Consider the following 19,507-nt stretch of genomic DNA (forward strand, 5'->3'; position numbering starts at 1 on the left):
CAGCCACTCCTCGGAAGGAAGATGGGTGACCTACTTCTGTAGAGATACCACCTTGGAAACCCAAAGAGGGGTCGCTATGAGTCGAAATCGACTTGATAGTAATGAGTTTGGTTTTTTGTTTTTGGTATAGATGAAAAACTGAAGCTCATAGAGGTAAAGTACCTGACTCCAGGCCACTCAGCTTGTAAGTGGCCAAGCTATAATGTGAATCAGCCCTGTCTGACTCCTTGGCCCGTGCTTCTAACCACCAGGAACATCCTCTGATGTTCTTTGGGAAAAAGAAGCTGGAATGGGGTAGGGGCAGGGTGAGTGGAGGGGGCAGCTCCAGCACCTGCCTACCCCGGGGCTGGCACCCACCCTCGTTCTCAAGCTTCCTCTTCTCCAGCTCAGCCTCAATCTGGTCCAGAACCATGGCCAGCTCCCCGAGGATCTTCTTCAGGTAGCTCACATCATCATGCTCTAGGATCTTGGCCTGGGCAGGACAAGCAGGAGACAGAGGGCCTGGCTGACCTCACTAGAGCCAGGGATGGCCAGGGAAGGTAGGAGTTTGCCTAACCCCCCTTCTGCAAACCCAGCATCCAGTTATCCCTGAAATGTATAGGATGTTCCCCTCCCTTTTATTCCCACTGCTGTGGGGGTTAGTTACTGGTAGCTTATAGCTGCCACCTTCTCCAGAACTCTTGGCCAATGAAAAGCTGCCCTATCCAGAAATACTTGGGAGGTTGTTATGCCTTCCTGCTCCCTCAGGCTATCTGTAGCCAATGACTGTCTGCTGTGGGTATAAAGGCTAGTCTGGCGCTTCCGCGTGATCAGCCTCATGGTGTCATTTATGGTCCAGAGCTCCCTAGGGATCAGGTGAAGCTTGGCCCCTTCCTTTCTCTACCCCTTCCCTTCTTTACAAGGTTCTCCTAAGAGCACTCCATCAACTACCAAGTTCCTCTGTTCAGTGCTCTGCTTTTAGGGACCCAACCCAAGACATGAGGAAACTGAGGCTCTGGGAGGGGAGAGGTGACAGTAACTTGCTAGTGGTGAGACAACCAATAAATCACAGAGGAGATAACATATTAAAAACAAGCCAGTTCTTTCACAGGTCACCTGCTTAGAACCAGCTTCTCCCAGTTGTCCCTTGGCATGAAAAAGATGGTGGGCAGGGGAGGTCAGAAGGCCTGGAGGCACTCACCATGAGCTTTTTCTGTTTAGAAAGGTAGGGCTCAGACAGCTGGGGCTCCTCTTCATGGTCTAATTTCATGAGGTCTGTGGTGGCGTTGGCTAAATGTCCTGAGGAAAGAAGAGGAAAGAGCCTGTCCTTCTGATAACCAGTGCCTGCCCATCCCTTCCCCCATGAGACTTGAAGTAGGTTCCATTCCAAACTTTGCTCAGGAAAGTAACACTATCAATAGCCAATGCTTCTAAAGAACTTACTGTATGAATTATAGGCTGTGACATAGGGATGAATGAGACCCTATGGAGGAGACAGATATGTAAAGAAATCTCCACGGCATAGCATGACTGATGTTGTGATAGAGGAACAAATAGAATACTGTGGGACCCAGAGGGTCATGTGTCTAGGGTCTTAGAGGTCAAGAAGCCTCAGTGAGGAGGAAACTTTGCCTTTGATGATGAGAAGTTTGCTAGAAATTGATATAACCCTAAACCAGGACAAACTCACTCAGCATATGTCTTCCACCCCCCCCCCCCTTTTACAAAGGCTAAGTAACAAGTGACCTTGAACCTAGATCTGTCTGACTCTCAGTTCAGTGCTCATTCACAACGAAAATCTTGTTCAGTGCATGAAAAAGCAAAAGAGATCTTTGATGTCTTGAAACTTCTACTTCTGGTGAGGCTACTTCCCTGAAGATTTAGGGACTGGGTGATCTACACTTCCTGGTAAAACTGGCCTTTAAAGATACCAAAAAGGCAAAGGTAATGGAGAGTGGCTTAATGATGGAAATCAGAGTAGCATCTTGAGAATTATTCTTAATATGACCTTGTTTGGAAAGAGTGTTTTTGAAGATGTGACCAGTTAATTTAACACAAAGTTACACTGGAGTAGAGTGGATCCTAATATAATATGAAGAGTGTCCTTATAAAAGAGAAGAGACACAGAGAGACATAGAGGGAATACAGGCATGTGAGATGGAGACTGGAGTGATCTACAAGCCAAGGAATGCCAAGGATTGCTGGCCATAACCAGAAGCTAGGAGAGGGGCATGGAACAGATTCTTCCTAAAAGCTCTAAGAAGGAATCAACACAGATCCTACTCTGATTTCAGACTCCTGAAAAACTATGAGAAAATGTCTGTTTTTATAAGTCACCCAATTTGGTATTTTCTTACAGCAACCCTAGGAAACTAATGCACTGGGAGAAAGGAAATGTCCTATAAACTAACAATGAAAGTCTAAGCAGTGGGTTTTAAAAAGAGAAGGAATCATTAAGTGGGCTAAGATCCTGGGGTCTATTCCCTGAGTAGGGCAGGATTTCTCTGGAATTCCTGGCCAGTAAATCAGGGACATGTAGCTCAAGTCTGTGGTGAGGCTCCAATCCTGCCCTGCCCTCTCCCCTGGGCTCCAGCTGCACCTGGACATCCCCCGGGCTCTGCAAACTCATTCTAGTCCAACTGACTTTGTCATATTCCCTGCTTCTCCTCCTGTGTTCTCCCTAAGTTGCAGCACCTCCTACCCCTACAATGAGCCAAGCCAGATGCCTGGGAGTTGTCCTCAAGTCCTCCCTTCCCACATCGGATAAGCCCCAGATCCTGTTGATTTTTTTCCTCCTTAATCATTAGAGTCTCTGGGTGGCGCTAAAGGTTAAGTGCTCAACTACTAGCTGAAAGGTTAGTGGTTCAAACCCACTCAGAGGCATCTCGAAAGACAGGCCTGGTGAGCTGCTTCTGAAAGGTCACAGCCTTGAAAACCCTGTGGAGCAGTTTCTCTCTGCAGTATGTCACCATGAGTCGGAATCACCTTGACCTCAACTAACACAGGAACAGCAGTCTTTCTCATATTCCAGCTCCCACATTCAGCCTTCTTAGTTCCGGTGTCTTTTGATCTCTCACCTGGATGATTTTAATCCAGTTCTTGCCAACTCCACTCTTTGTCCTTCAAGCCCTTCACACTTTTGCCAGAGATATCATCCTGAAGCACACGCTTGACTGTTCCACTCCCTGGCTCACTTCTCCCTGCCCTTGGGTAATGTCCAAGATCCTCAACTTGTATTAAAAGACCCTGCAGGATCTAGCTCTTCTCCTCCTCACCTACTTTTATCTTTCATTCAGTTCTCCCAACTGTCTCTGTCCCCAGATAGTACCTTATAGTCACTCTAATTGCTTGCTATTCTCTGAATGTACCAGACCATTCCAAACCTCCAATCCTTTGCTCATAGTATCCCTTCTTCTTGGGATCCCCTTCTCCTCTTTTCCTGAAAATCCTCTTCCAGACTCAACTCAAGATCACCTCCTCCATGCAGCCCTTCCTGATCCTCTGGGATGTCTGAGCACTTAGTGCCTTTGTGTTCCAGAGTTCTGCCAGGAAATGCAATACACTAATCAGAGCTGCTTTCACACAGCAGTCAATCTGAATAGTGCCCCCTGGATCTGTGCAGTGCACATCCTGTACTGCTGTGCTTGGGGACTGTGATGTTAGTGTACTTCTCTCTGGATGTATGTCTCTTCCACTAGAATGTGAGTTTCTGTAGATCAGGGGGCACTGGAACTTGGCCCAGGCCTGTACAGAACAGGGATTCAGTAAGTGTGTGGATGAACAAGTGAATGAATTAATGAAGTGACACAGTTGCGCAGTTTCTGTTCTCTGGGGTTTCACCATCCATCACCCTATCTCCTGGCCTGATACATCCCCCAGGAAACACACTCTCAGCTCTTTCAGCTTTAGGGCTATATTAAGTCTCATCAATGTTTTATGAATGTGAAGGTCAAGTGTAGCATTTTCTCTTTTGCCAGTCACATGTGGCTCTGTTCAGACTCCAGGAGGGCAGGCCAGGCCAGGCCAAGGGAAGACCTTGGGCTAATTAGGGATCACTTGAGGCTGACTTCTGCTCCTTCTGTTCTCTGTAAGGCTTCCCCCACACACACACTGGGGCCCACTCTGTACTCCCACTGCCTTCTAGGTACCTTAAATGGCTCAGGTCAGGATAGGAGCGGGGAGGACACCCAGCCTCCAGAAGAACTTAGGGATCACCTCCCCGTAAGTCCAAGCCACCGTCATTGCTCACCTAGACAACAGGTAGGACCTCCTAACTAGCTGCCCACTCATTCTGTTGGTTGGAAAAGGCATCCTTGTAAAATACAGATCTGATCATGTGACTTCCCATCACTGTTTCTCCCTTGCTCTTTAGATAAAATTCACTCCTTAGATTCATACCACCACCATCGAAACTATAGTGAACACCTTCAGTTCCCCAAATACACCATGCCCTCTCTCACCCCTGAACCAGAAATGATTCTTCCTGTCCTTCCCTGTCTAACTCCCTCTCAGCCATGGATGTTGCTGCATTCAGGAAGCCTTCCACAACCCCAGATGCTGGGGTGGTCATCTTCTGTGGTACCATGGCTTCCATGCTCCCTTTATCATGACACTGATTGGTATTGGATTCACATTTTCAATCACTTCATGTTTGACCCGGTTATACATGCATACTTGTTAAGAAAAGTTCACAGTATTAAAGAACGTACGGTGAAAAGTGGATCCCTCTCCCTCACTCCCAGGACCACAGCTCTGCTCCCCAAAGGCAAACACTATTGTTGGCTTCTCGTATGCCCTTCCAGAAGTATTCCCTGTGTTTGTAAGCCTGCATATATTCACTTAAGCCTCCTTTTATGTGTAGTGGTGACAGCACACCAGATGCGCTATTTTGCCCTACATTTTTCCCCACTCACTAATATATCTTAGAGAGCATTCCATATGCCTGTTTCTATTAACCGCTGCACAGTTTTCCACTGTATGGACATACCAAAGTCTCTTTACCCAGTCCCTGACTGATGGACACCTGAGTTATTTCTAGCATCTTGCTGTGACAAACTATGTTACAGGGACTATCCTTCTTGGTGCACATGTCCAAGAATCACTGCAGGACTGTCTCCAAGGAGTGGCCCTTTCACGTTTTATGTAGAGTGCCAGACTGCCTCCTGGGAGACCTGTCATCTTGTCTTAGTCCTGCACTGCAATCTCCTGGTTACTCGTCTGCCTGTACCCACAGAACTGGGAGCTATGGAAGAGCAGGGGCTGTGTTTGTCCCCATCTGTCCCCAGTCACCTGCTCAAGGTCTGGGTCACAGGAGACCTCACAAATGTTGACTGAATGGGGACAGGACAGTATAGATATGTCCTGAATCTTGTTCAAGGGGATTCTAAAGAGACAGGGTTGAGTTTCATAATCTCCACCTCCCCTGACCCCAACCTTTGGACATCAGCCTCGTTCCTTCAGGAAGAAGGAAGTGACCATGAACTAAACACCTCTTATTTACTGGGCATCTTAACACATTGCCCATCTGTAGAACCCCATGGTGTCTGCATGAAGCCTGGACCAAAGTATACAGTGCTGGTGGATCATCTGGCTTAAACAACACTATGCTCTGGGTGTGTCCAGGCTGGCAGTTAGAGCAGTCAATGGTGACTCTTGAAGCAGAAGTCAGAGAGCCTGCTGGGGACCTTGCCATAGCTGGGCAGCCTTCTAGTGAGCCCCTCCTCCAGCCCTGACCTCTGAGGCTGGGACTCCTAAGGGAAAGTGCCCCAACTCCTCAGGATAAGACCCAGATCCTCAAAAGCTCTGATGGCATAGTGTCTAAGGCATTTGACTGCTAACCATGGCGGTTTAAACCCACCAGCCACTCCTCAGAAGGAAGATTGGGCAATCTACTTCCATACAGATACCGCCTCAGAAACCCAAGGCGGGGTCGCTATTTTTCCAGACCCTCAGGGATGACTGGCCAGGGGGAAGGGGATGAGAGAGACTGCCAGAGAGGGAAAGAGACACATTCAGTCAGAAACAGGGTGAACGAGATGGAAGGCCAGAGAAAGAGACACAGAGAGAAAATGAGTAAGAGACAGCAGATGATGAGATGAAGAGAGAGACAGAGACAGAGGGAGGGTCAGAGAGACAGACGGACACAGTAAGAGGGAGAGTGGGAAGAAGAGGAGGAAAGGGATGAAAGAGAAGCAGACACAACAGTGAGAAGACCAGGAGGTGGAGGGAGGACCCACACTGAAGGTGTATGGTGGACAGTGAAGACCTGCTCAGGGACGAGGCCTCCATGCCTGCCCCGCCCGCCCGCCAGGCACTCACTGCGGATCTCGGCCGTGGCGTACTTGGGGATCATGGAGTCGGTGGTGAGCTCAGGGTGCAGGATGCAGCCGTGCGTGTAGGCGTCCATGGGCAGCGCGTCCAGGAGCTCGCGGTACTGCAGCACCCGCGCGTGCTGTGGGCTGCCTGCCTCGGGCATCAGGGCCACCACGTGCTCTGTGGGGCACCGCCAGGCGCTGGGCAGGGGTGGGCAGTGTGCCGTGCCTCACCCTGTCCCCATGCAGGGAGGCCAGCCCCCTCCCTACCGCATCCCCAAGGACACAGCCACACCCTCTTCCCCCAGCCTCTGGAGAGGAAGTCCCTACTCCGCAGTTAGACTGGCAGGGGTCTCTGCTTAGCCCTTCCCATCTCTCCTCACTCAAACTCTGCCAAGCTACCTGTCCCCAGGCTGCTCCTCTTAGCTTGGGACTTGTTACCTGAGTCTAGGCCCCCAGTTTCCAGAGAACAAGAGAAGCTGGAAACCTACATCTCTTAAAGTGCATTCTTCCTGGTTTTTAAACTTTGGCAACTAATTCCCCTCTCAGCTGCTGTCCGCAGCCTTTGTGGGGGCAACCAGATCCCAGAGGGGGCTGAGGCCTTCCGGGTCGCACTGGGTCCTGCTGTCTGGCGCCAAAGAGAGGCCGGGAGGAGACACCTGGAGGATGCAGAGGCCTGAGCTCTGGGAACCACCCTGGCACTGATATAAACCGGCCATGGGACCTGGCCAAGTCTGTCAGTGTCCGGTCCTCTGAGTCTTTATGGAGGACTTGTAGGCCATGAACTCCATGTTCCCGTGGGCCTTGCCTGTGTGGGAGATATTCTGGGGTATCTGGGCCTGTCATGTCTGTGGGGCTAGGGTGTCTAGACTCAGGAGCATGAGGTTTCTGGGGAGTCTCGGCTCTATCTGTTCTTATGAGGTCTTAGGGGGCTGGTCCCTGCCTGTGCCCTGGGAGATCTGGACCTGTTTGTGGAGACATGGAGGGGGGTCTGGGTCCTGTTCATGCTTGAGGGGTTCTGAGTGTTCCCCAGTGCTTCTAGGGGAGTGTCTGGGCCAGGCCCTTTCCCTGGAGCATCCAGGGAGGGGACTCTCTGGAGCCCCCGAGGATCTGTGGCAATGTCTGAGGCCAAGCCCCCAGCTCTACTGTTCTCTGGGGGCAGCTGAGCGCTGGCTGTAGCTCTCTGGTTTCTCTGGGGGAGGGTGGTCTAGGCCCCCATCTGAGCCCATTCTGCCCCCGGGGTCTGGCACTGCCTGGGGTCTGGGGGTGAGTGCATACCTCCTGTGAAGGTCCGCTCCACGTAGTCGATGATCTGGTCGTAGTCACTGATGATGTTGTCACGGTGGATGATGACGGGCACCTCCTCGCCCAGGTTGAGCCGCATGAACCAGGGCTCCTTGGGCTCGCTCTGTGGCAGGCTCACGTCCCGCTCTTCACACGCCAGGCCCTTCTCGGCAATCACCAGCCGCACCTGCAGGGGCCAGGGTCAGAGCGGGGAAGGCGGGCAGACAAACGGGGACACTCTGCCCAGGCAGGGCAGGGGCGTGCAGGGAGGGAGGTCAGAGGTCACACACAGGAGGGGGCACTGTTGCTTTCAGCCCGTTCTTGGGCGCCTGAAGAAGGGGTGTTTCTCAGGGACATGTAGTTAGTGGTGGAGGAACAGCCCTGCTCTGGGGATAGGCGGCAGTGCTATCTGGTGGGTAATGGCCTAGGATTTACATTTAGACACATCTGTTTTTGCTGTGTGGGCTTGGGCAAATTCCTTAACCTCTCTGAGCCTCAGCTTCCTTCTTTGCAAAATGAGGGGATTCATAGCCCCCAACCCAGTGTCTGGCACATAGATGGCACTCAGTTCATGATGATCATGATCATGAGTAGACACTCAGCCTGGCTTCCAGAGGTAACTTCACCAGGAAATTCATAGACATTTTTATCATCACCATAATCAATAGTTAAATGTCTCAAATTATTTGGGAAAACAAAGTGAAGTGAAAACAAAAAACAAAAACAAACAAAAAAAAAAAACAAACAAGATAAAAAACCACAACAACTTGCCAACATCAGTCCAACCTTTTATTAGTTGCCTGGTTTGATGCTCACAATAGCCCCAGAGGATAGCAGAACAGGGATATCTCTCTATTTTTCTTGATGAGAAAACTAAAGCCCAGAGAGGGCAAATAACTTACTCTAAGTCACATAGCAATTCAGCAGCAGAGCTACGAAGTAATGGTTCCTGACTCCTAGATCAGAGGCCCTGAAGGTGTGCTGGACCTGCTCTCTCCTGAGTCTTTCTCTATGTCTCTAGAAGGGTCCCAAACAAACCTCTGGACTGGTCGGAGCTAATGGAGGGCCTTGAGGCTGAGGCAGTGCCTCAGAAGACCAAGGCCAATACGTCAGAGCAGGAAGACCTATTAGAGAAAACCTAGTCCAACGACCCTCTTCCTGGGGACTGAGACTCAAAGAGGCAAATAGACTTGTCCCAGGTGCCCCAGCAAGATGGCAAGCAGCTCCACACCCACACTCTCCTCCTATCTCCTGGCTCCAGTCCAGGGAAAGAGAGGGCATCTCTGAGAGAGGCAAAGCCATGTCCTCCTTGACCATCAATGTCCCCCCACACACCCAGGGTCATTGCACCTGGGACTGGACATTCCTAGCCTCCATCCAGATATAAGGAGTTAAGCACTCAGAAGAGGCAATATAGTGTCATGGTAAGTACCTTGGACAGGACTCCACACTGTCTAAGTTCAAATCCCAGCCCCACTACTTACTTGCTGGATGACTTTGACAAGTAGTTCTACTTCTGTGTGCCTCAGTTTCCTCACATGACCAATAGGAATCTTACTTAGCAATCCTATCAGAGGACCAGTGTGAGGATTGAATCCTTTGGAACAGTGCCTGACACATGGTAGAGATGGATGTGTCTTAGCTACTTGCATTAGACCAAGTTTTGGAGCCTGGCTTTGCTGCTTATTTGCTGTGTGACCTTGTGCAAGTCACTTAACCTTTCTGATCCTCAGTTTCTAGGCAATGAGGCACATAATCCACTCCTCCACAGCAGATGTAAGGTTTTAATGGGATGATATGGATAAAATCCCAGCACTGGAGGTTACTACATGGGTTCTAGCATCACTGTTATTATACACACACACATGCACATATGCACACACGCACACACGCACAGACCGTCCTGCATCTCTGGTTGATGCCTGCATTGTTTGGACCCAGGGTCCCTGCTATGGGCACCTCCTAGACCCAGAAGACAGAGAGAGACTGGAGATGGCACGAGATGAGAAGCAGTAGCAGAGAAACAGTGGCAGCAAAACCAGGAGACAGCACGAGACAATGCAGTGAGCTTCCCAGTGCATGGAGCGAGGCGGTTACGGTGGGTGTGCTGGCCCACAGAGTGAGAGAGCTGAGTACCTCTGTGCAGGAGGCTTCCTGACGGAGTGGGGTGCCTCTGTGCACTTAATAGCAAAGCTAAAGAGCTTTGTAACACTTGCTGGAGCAGGACAGAGGCCAACCTGAAGGACCCAGGGGCCAAGGATGAGGCTTGCCTTTGAGCATGGCTGAGGAGCTGTCCTAACCAAAGAACTGTATCCTAAGTCATTTCTGATTCTGAACTGTAGCCTGTTACTTCCTTAATAAACCCCATAATTGTGAGTATTAGACAACTGCAACGAGTTATGGAACCCAGCAGAGAAGGGGAGAGTGCCGTAGAGGAATGGCTGGTGTCAGAATTGGTAAAAGGGTTGAAGAGAGGCCCCAAGCAGTCGAGGCTGGAGTTACAAAGCTCCGGCTGGAGCAAGCTGCCCCCTTCCACCTCCTTCCCTGTCCCCTGTCACTGCATCCTCAGACCTCAGTACTTAGGCCCCACACAGCCTTCCAGCCTCCAGGCCAATGTGGGGCCTCTGAATGGCTGCATAAAAATAGAGACAGGACCAGGCCTGTGCCCTGGCAGGTCACTTGCCCCAGTGACCGCTCCTTGGTCCTGCCTTGGGGCTCCGGCAAGAGTAGGAGGAGGGGTGCTTCCAGTGAAAGGGACTATCTTTAGAGACAGACAGTCCTGCTTGGAAGCTACCTTGGGGTCAGCCTGCTGGTGGCCAAGGAGACTCTCTCCTTTAGCTCAGCTGCAGGCCAAAACCATGTGCCACCCCGCAGGGAAGGAGGGCATGAGGAGGAAGCCAGGCCCTGGGGAAGGGCATACAGCCACCAAAGCCATCTGCCATCTCTGCCACCTGGAGCCTGGGTCACAACTCAGTGTGACCAGATAGCAGCCATCTCCGGTAAACTCTTTTCTCTGTGGGTGCCTGAGATTCCTCCCCACCCCACCCCAACCCGGTGCTTCATGGATGAGTCCCTGGCTCTCCCCCGTCCCGGACCTTGTTTATGAAGCAACGGTGATGGGCTGGGATGGTGTCCCTGCCCTGCCATTTAGTTGCTGTGTGACTTTGTAACAGACACTTAGAGTCTCTGAGCCTCAAGTTTGTCATCTCAAATACTTTTTTTATTTTTAATGTTAACACCTTATAGTTTACAAATGCATTACGTTTCAACACTTATTGTTGAGTGCTACTAAGTGCTGAGCTTTGTTCTAGACACGGGGGGCTCATCAGTGAACAAGACAAAGATCCCTGCCCTCAGGGAGCTGATGTTCTAGCTGGGCAGGCAGCCAATGGCAGTTACAATTAACTACATGATGTGCTTAAAGGGGGCTAGTGCCTGAGGAGGGAGGTGAGAAAGAAAAGAACAGGGCAAGGGGGCACTAGGGCGTCAGAGGGTTGGGGAGACAGGTGGTGATTTTGAATAGGATGATCTGTCAGGGTGGGCCTCCCTGAGAAGGTGTCATCTGAACAAAGGCATGAATGAGGGGAGGGAGAAGTCCATTCAGGTGTCTGAGGGAGAGGTACTCCTGGCAAAGGGAACAGCCCATGCAAAGACTCTAAGGCAGGAGCATGTCTGACCTGTCTGAAAACCAGCAAGGAGGCCATTGTGGCTGGAGCAGAGTGGACAGGCTATGGGCGGAGGGAAATGAGGAAGGGAGAAGGGTAGACAGGATTATGCACAGGAGCTTTTAATCAAGCCCCCCCAGACCAAAGGGTCAACAAGTACATTCAGGGAGCCCTTGAACTTGGATGGGGAAAATGACATGTTTACTTCCAGTCATCTCAAACTGACATTTAGCAGTTTCTTCAATTATACATGTAGGCGACAAAGCATGGTAATGTTAGCACTGCCTGTAATATTGTCACCGCTAGAAATCAGATATTCTCATCACTTTGCAGTTGTAGTAGTCACCTCCAAATATCATGTACACGCATCATGACTTCCACATTACAGTAGTTGTCAGACCTGCCACTGGGTCGTGTTATATAATGGGTTAATACAGAAACACATATTATTATATAACAAATTTGTTTTAAAAAAATCTTTCCATAGTTGGACTCAGTATTAATTGGTTTCTTTTATAATATAATAACTCTACATATTTTATTTTCTTCAATTTAAAATATTATTCTGAGAAGGGTTCATATACTTTCTACTGACTTGCAAGGGGTCCATGGCCCAAGCAAGGCTAGAACCCTGCAGTGGGGCCTGAAGCTGCTGTGAGGACCCTGGGGGGACCTGGGGAGCCACTGCAGGCTTTTGAGCAGCGGAGTGGGCAGGTCTCAGCATCACTGCCCCATCAGCTCTCACCTGTAGGTCCCCTGTTGTGGGGTGGGTAAGTAGTCAAGCCCAGCACAGACAGTGCTGAGACAGTGCCCAGGAGCCTGAAAGGCAAGGCCAGAGTCGTGGTGGTGGGGTGCAGATTATCCTTCTCCTGCTGTCCTCCTGCCATGTCTTGGAGGGGCCTCTAGGAGACCTGTTCAGTCCTGAGTGTCAGGGCTGGCCCCTGGAAGGACCCAGAGCTGGCTTCTTACCCCTTGGGTCTGAGGTCTGATGGAGAACCTTGAAGCTGCTCCCCTGCCGGGAGTCAGGGGTGGCCACAAAGGAGGATGCACAAAGGTCGGGGTGGCCCCCAGAGATGCTCTCTCTGGTGGAAGCAACAACAACAATAATAATAGCTAACTCCTACTCAAGCCATGGTATTTTCAGTTGCCTTCTATGTGTGTGAAAGCTGGACAATGAATAAAGAAGATGGAAGAAGAATCGATGCCTTTGAGTTATGCTATTGGGTAAAGAATATTGAATATGCATGGACTGCCAGAAGAATGCAAAGATCTGTCTTAGAATAAGTACAGCCAGGATGCTTCTGGAAGCAAGGATGGCAAGGCTTTGTCTCATGTACTTTGGGCATGTTATCAGGAAGGACTAACCAACAACTGAACTCACTGCCGTTGAGTCGGAGCTGACTTACAGTGACCCCTTCTTGGGTTTCCAAAGCAGCATCACTACGGAAGGAGGGCCTAGTCCCTGAGAAATGCCTAATAAAGTAGAAGGTCAGAGGAAAAGAGGAAGAGCCTCAATGAGACGGACGGACGCGGTGTCTGCAACACTGGGCTCAAACAGCAATGACTGTGAGAATGGCACGGGACTGGGCAGTGTTTGGTTCTGTTGTACACAGGGTCGCTTTGAATTGAAGCCAACTCAGTGACACCTAACAACAATAGTAACTCATGTAGCACTTCCTCTGTGCCAGGTGCCATTCAAAGAACTTCACATGCCTCAACTCATTTAATCCTTACAACAACCCCATTACTTAAGTACTAGTATTATGCTAGGAGCTCTGGTAGCATAGTGGCTAAAGCACTTGACTGCTAACCAGAAGGCTGGCAGTTCAAACCCACCAGCCACTCCTCGGAAGGAAGGTTGGGCAATCCTACTTCCATAGTGATACTGCCTCGGAAAACCAAGGAGGGGTCGTTATGAGTCGGGGCCGACTCGACGGCACATAACAACAACAACAACAAGTATTATGCTAAGGAGCTTTGATGGTGTAGTGGTTAAGGCATTTGGCTGCTACCTGAAAGGTCAATGGTACAAACTCACTAGCTGCCCTGAGGAAGAAAGAAGAGGCAGTCTGCTTCTGTAGATTTACAGACTTGAAAACCCAATGGGAGTCACTATGGGTTGGAATCGACTCAATGGCAGTGAGTTTGGTTTGAGTATCATGCTCATTTTGCAAAAGAGGAAATGGAGGTACAGAGACAGGAAGTAGTTTGTTTTTAAAAAACTGGCTGGTGTGAGGATAGGGGGATGCACAAAGGACTGGGGCACACAAAAGTAGGCCAGTTTTTCCTGCCTGGACAGGAGAGAGGCAGTTTGTATCAAATGTCTACTCTATTTTTCTGTTGAGGAGACTAAGGCCCAGAGAGGGTCAGGACTTGCCTAAAGCCACACAGCCAGTTATAGGAGTGCCAGCACTAGAATCCTGGTGTCTTGACTCCCTCACTTTTTGCTTCAACCCCACCCTCAATGCCCTCCTGCCAAAGGAGGAGGAGGTTGGTGGCAGAAATAGCCTCAGAGGCACATTCACATTTACCCCATGCATTTGGAGCTCCCCCCAAACCCCACAGCCCCAAACGATCTCCTATGATGGTGCCTGAAAGTCCACTATTAACATGTTATTTTTTTAAGACATTGTGCAAAGTGTATGACTGTACATGAGATCTTTTTATTTCCACAACCCTCTGAAGTAGGTACTGCTATTATCTCTAAACATACAAGGAAGCTGATACTTAGAGAGATGAAGATGTTTTACAAAATCATATAACTGGGAAGTGGCTGAGTTGGAATTTAACCTGACTCCAAAGTCCATGTCTGTAATAACCACAACTAGCACTTGCTGAGCACTTTTCTTGATGCCAGGTGCTGTCCTAGATGATGCACATGGATGCATTTGTTCAATACTTACAACAACCCTGCTGGGGAAGTTTCCATTCTCCATTTGCAGAGGCAGAAAGCTGAGGCATGGAGCTTAGGCAGCTTGCCCAGGATGACCCCCCATTGGTCAGTGATGGAGCTGGCCCCAGCATCTGGGATTTTGACCTTGTCACTTTGCTGCTGCTGCTCTCTGGGTCTGGAAGGGTTCCCAGAGCCCCTGTGGAGCCACCATCATTCCTGGAGGTGGGCTGTTCTCTGTATTAAGGGTGAATGTGCCATTAAGGACAGGCTTCTCAGATGCTCCACAGTGGGGACAGATCCTTGCATGCAAGCAAGACCCTTCAAGACTGGAGAAAACAAAGAGAACTAGCCTGCTAAGCTTCTGCTATGTGCCAGCCACTTAACATACACCCATGCCCTCTAAATCCCCCAGGAATTCTTCAGGGTAGGCTTAAAAGTCTCCTTTTTCAGATGAGGATGCTGAGGCTCAGAGAGGTGAAGTGACTTGTCCAAGGTCACACAGCCAATAGATGGCCAAGCTGAGATTAGAACCAAGACCATCTGACTGCATAGCCCACATCCTTTCCTCCAAGATATGCTGCTTCTGTAACTCACCACAGGCCTCTGAGTTGGAAGAAGGTCCTGGCAGGGGAGGCAGTAGGATGCCTAGGAAAGCTTGGCCAGTGCGTAGTTACAAAGTGGCTCTATCCCTGACTAGGGGGCCATGTTGGCCTTGAGCTCAGGATGAATAAGAAGTATTTCCTGGGAGGAAGAGCAGGAGGTTTCCTAAAGGGGTGGTGAGGGGAAGTGCTGTCTGCCTGCCACCTGCCTGGTCACAGCCACTCTGGCCTGACTCTTGAGGTTCTGGATGGGAAGAGGGCCTTGAATCCCAGAGGCAGTCGATTCACCTCCAAACCCCCAGCTGTATGCACAGGTGCTCAGCAAGCATGCACAAAATTCATGGATGCATCCATGTGTGACCTTGGTTAGCTCTGACCCCTAGCACTTTAATGACATATTAACAGAGCCTTGCCCCTGACCCAAGTGCTGCACCAACACTTTTTGGACATCATCTCATTTCACACTTACAAGTACCCTCTGAGAAATTCATCACTATCAGCCCCGTTTTACAGATTACAAAACTGAGGCTTCAGAGAGACCTAAGACCTAAGACCCCAAGTGAATTAGTGGGGAAGATGGCTCTCCCACTGAGAACTGTCTGGCTGCAGTCTATGCTCTAAACTAAGGTTATTAGAAGGATGATCCATGGACCAGCTGCCTGGAAGCTTGCTAGAAATGCAGCATCTTGGGCCCCATCTCAGACCTACTGAATTAGAACCTCTAGGGTAGGGCCCGGCTCTCTGGAGAACCCAGAGATTCTGAGGCATGCTCAAGTTTGAGTAGTCCAGTCTAGAGCACTAAATACTGCTGCCTCTTTGACACCCCTCTCAGCAACCTGAGAAAGGACTGGCTAGAAGTAGCTGCTCTTATCATTCCCATTTTCCAGGTGAAACTGAAGATAAAGGAAGGTCACATAACTGATGAGCCTGGACCAAGACTCAAAGTCAAGTCTCTTGGTCCTAAGCCTCCTTCTCGTTCCTGCATTTGGAAAATGGGCGAATGGAACAAAAGGACTTTAGGAGCGAACGGAAGGGTTGGTTCGGCAGACAACGCTGCATAGGCGCCAGCAGGACCCTGGCCGTGGTGCTGAATTCGTGCCCCAGAGACGGGACAGGTGCCCCGGCTGGGAGATTGGGCCCCTAGAGGCCACCAGTCTCGCAGGCGCAGCCCCAGGCCCTCATCCCCTGAAGCGGGAACTGAGAACTCAGTACCAGTCTAGGTTTCCAATTGCCCCCACCTCCCCTGGATCTGAGACGGGGAAGAGGGGCCAAGACCACCCTGTGCCTTTAAGAGCAAAAGACAGGTCCTTTGGGCAGAGCCTTTGAGTGGGTGGATTAACCCTTTCCTTCCCAGCTCAAGATAAAAGAGGAGGAGGAGGAAGCTGGGGACAGGCCCTCCAAGTCCCAATCAGAAGGCCCCCAGCCGGCCGAGGCAGAGGGGTACAGAGGCAGTAGGCTGGGGCCTGCAGTGCCTGGAACAGCAGCTCGCACGGAGCGCTCGCGAAGGGCTACCGGGGTTGGAGGCAGGACTCCGGGAAGCGCTCCTTCTCCTTCTCCCTCTCCGCAGCAGCCCCCTCCAACCAGGCCGGCTTCCCAGCAGCGCCCATTCCCTTCCCTTCCCCTTTGTCTCTCTTCCCGACCCCCCATCAGGTCAGGTCTTTCTGAGAGGGAAGGAGGCAGAATGAATTGGGGACAGTGCCCCTGAGGCCCAGACAGGGCCAGTCACCTCCTCCTAGTGTTCTAGTCCTCTGGGGCCCCCAAGCCCCAATACTCCATCCTCCAGTCTCTCGGCAGCCCTTGGACCCACCAGCCTTCCCCTCAACCCTCCTGGCCACCCGGAGCACCCGCCTTTCCTGCTCCCCCTGGCTCTACCTTCTGCGAGCTGAAGGACTGGGTCCAGTGGTACAGAACCAGGCTCTCCTTGGGCCAATGGGCGGGGCTGGCCGCCTCGGGCGCGTCGGGGGCCTCGACTGACTTGGCTGCATCGCTCTCCAGCGCCGAGATGGGCCACCAGCTGCAGTTGGTGGGGGTCAGGTTGTTGGGGGTCGCCATGACAGCCCGGGATCGGAGTGAGGAAAGGAGGCGGCTCTGGCGGCGGCGGCTCTCTCGCCCAGCATCACATGGCCTCGCCGAGCCTGCCCCTCTCCTTCCCCCCTCCTCCGTGAATGTCATTACTCACTGGGCGAGTGGGGGAGGGGGCGAGGGGATCCCGGGAGCTCCTGCCCTCCCCCTTCCCGTGGCCCGCCCCTTGCCCGCGTCAGAAGAGCCAACAGGCCCTCTCCGTCGACCTCCGCGGAATGGTGCGAGGAGCCGAAGGGAAGTGGGCCATGCCCCCTAACCAGCTCATATCTGGCCAGTCACGCTGCCAAAATTCCATTACAACCGCACTCTCCGCGCCTCTGGACGACGGTGTTATGGAGACCCATTCGTTTCAAAAATCGGTGTCTGGAAATCGTTTGTCTTCCTTGAGGCTGTAATCTGACCCTGCAGGGCCTCGAAGGGCAGAGGGAACAAGCTATGATTTAACAAACACTGTTCTAAAGGCTTGACTCACTTTACCCTTCTAAGAATCCTTTTAGCCTCCTATTACAGAGGAGGAGACTGAGGCACAAACTTGTTAAGTGACCTTGTGCAAAGTCATTTAGCTAGTAAGTCGTGGAGCTGGGGTTCGAGCCCAGGCAGCCTGGCTCCCTAGTCTATGCTCTTAGCTGTTAGCTCATGACACAATAATAAACAACAGCGCAGTAAGCATTTATCCACCCAAGCACTTCAAGTGCATCATTTATTTTATCTGCACAGTAGTCATTTTTTGCCAGATGAGGAAGTTGAGGCTCAGAGTCATAAAGTTACTGGTCCAAGGTCAAACCTTCACCCTGGGAGACTGAGACACAAACAGAGCGGCCCAAGAAGCCTGGAGTGCCTTTGCTGCCACATTCATCAGTCACTCACTGCCATTGAGTCAATTCCCACTGGGTTTCAAGGCTGTAAATCTTTACAGAAGTGCATCGCCTCGTCTTCCTTCTCTGGGGCAGCTGGTGGGTTTGAACCACCAACCTTCCGGTTAGCAGCCAAATGCCTTACCCACTACACCAGCAGCGCTCCTTACAGTCTCTTCTAAACAATCAGAAGATTTTCCATAAAGTTCCTTAATCCTCCTTACTATAAACATCAGTTTTCCTTACTATATTTTATGTTGTTTACCTTTGAGTAAAATTGATGCACCAAGAAGATAGCTTTTCAGTTTCACCCTCAGTCACGCTACCACGCTATCTGAGCACACTGACCCCCAGACGGACAAGCATGCCTCTTGAGGAATCAGTGTCTTTCCTTCTACCAGATAACAAAAGCTCAGTGGCCCATGGGTTTCCCTCTTTGTCTTGGCTGCTAGGAAGCTTAGAGCTACAGTTCCTCTCTGTTTTTTTTTTTTTTTTTTTTTTTTAGGTACAGTGTTCTTTATTGGTGGTACACGACAAGGTTGGGCTCTCTAAGCCCCTCCCCTTCTTCAGGGGGTCTGGATAAAAACTGTAGCAGATGAGAGATTCTCAGTGTGTTGGGGGATGGAGTTGGGCAAGGATTCCCCAGCAGCCCACAATCCTTCCACAATGCCAAAGTGGCCATGGATGACCTTGGCCAGGAGGGCCAAGCAGTTGGTGGTGCAGGAGGCATTGATGACAATCTTGAGGGAGTTGTCATACTTCTCGTGATTCACGCCCATCACAAACATGGGGGCATCGGCAGAAGGGGCAGAGATGATTACCCTTTTGGCACCACCCTTCAAGTGAGCCCCAGCCTTCTCCATGGTTGTGAAAATGCCAGTAGACTCTACAACATATTCAGCACCAGCATCACCCCACTTGATGTTGGTGGGATCCTGCTCCCAGAAGATGGTGATGTGCTTCTTCCCATTGATGACAAGCTTCCCATTCTCAGCCTTGACGGTACATGGAAGTTGCCATGGGTGGAATCATACTGGAACATGTAGACCATGTAGTTGAGGTCAATGAAGGGGTCATTGATGGCAACAACATCTACTTTTCCAGAGTTAAAAGCAGCCCTAGTGACCAGGTGCCCAATATGGCCAAATCCGTTTACTCCGACCTTCACCATCATGTCTCACGGAAGTGGCTGGGACTGCACAAGAGGGTGCAACTGTCTGTCAAGTGGGAAGGAGCAGAGAGCCTAGAGTTACAGTTTCTCTTAAATCCAAGCTGCCTCAGTAGGCCCCCTGGTTTAGCAACTTTTATCACTCCTTTCTGAAATTTTTATTTCTTCTTCCTCTTCAAAGTGCTTTTTTGTTCACTGTTTGATTTTGCAAAGAAGAATATGGTGTGTCTGGAGGGAAAGCTCAAATGTCTGTGTATCTAAGGGAGTGAGACGTTGGAGATTTAATCAAGGTGAAATATCTAGCTCACGTCTGTCTTGGAACTGACTGCATCTAGAGAGCCTGATTCACAGCAGTCACACCCAAGTGTGTATTGATTCACTCAACAAATATTAACTGTGCTAACCAGAAGTCTGGTGGTTCAAACCTACCAGCCACTCCTCAGAAGGAAGGTTGGGCTATCTACTTCCGTTGTGATACCACATCGGAAACCCAAGGAGGGGTCACTATGAGTTGGGTCCAATTGGACAGCACATAACAACAACTATGTGCCAGGCACCAGAGATACAGTAATAAATAAGACAGATCTTGCTCTGCTCTGCATTATTCACTTAGCAATACAGTCTACACTGCAGGGGTGCACCATAACAAATTTATTTAACAACTCTTATTGA

General features: G+C 50.5%; 1 protein-coding gene and 1 pseudogene across 1 annotated transcript in view; both read right to left on the reverse strand.

Annotated features, from left to right (window-relative positions):
* The window catches only part of GDAP1L1 (ganglioside induced differentiation associated protein 1 like 1), a 29,234-nt gene extending 12,451 nt beyond the window's left edge, over positions 1-16,783 (reverse strand). Inside the window, exons 1-5 of the mRNA XM_007938407.2 lie at positions 16,604-16,783; positions 7,569-7,761; positions 6,298-6,471; positions 1,181-1,278; positions 358-472 (exon numbers count right to left, since the gene is read on the reverse strand). Of these exons, the coding sequence (XP_007936598.1) occupies positions 358-472; positions 1,181-1,278; positions 6,298-6,471; positions 7,569-7,761; positions 16,604-16,783 (760 nt within the window). The remainder of the gene's footprint in view (positions 1-357; positions 473-1,180; positions 1,279-6,297; positions 6,472-7,568; positions 7,762-16,603) is intronic.
* A 1,450-nt stretch (positions 16,784-18,233) lies between these two features.
* On the reverse strand, positions 18,234-18,838 carry LOC103195005 (annotated as a pseudogene).
* Positions 18,839-19,507: the final 669 nt, after the last annotated feature.

This window comes from Orycteropus afer, unplaced genomic scaffold (genome assembly GCF_000298275.1).
Source record: "Orycteropus afer afer isolate SDZICR_OR568_19922 unplaced genomic scaffold, OryAfe1.0 scaffold00049, whole genome shotgun sequence".
NCBI lineage: Eukaryota > Metazoa > Chordata > Mammalia > Tubulidentata > Orycteropodidae > Orycteropus > Orycteropus afer.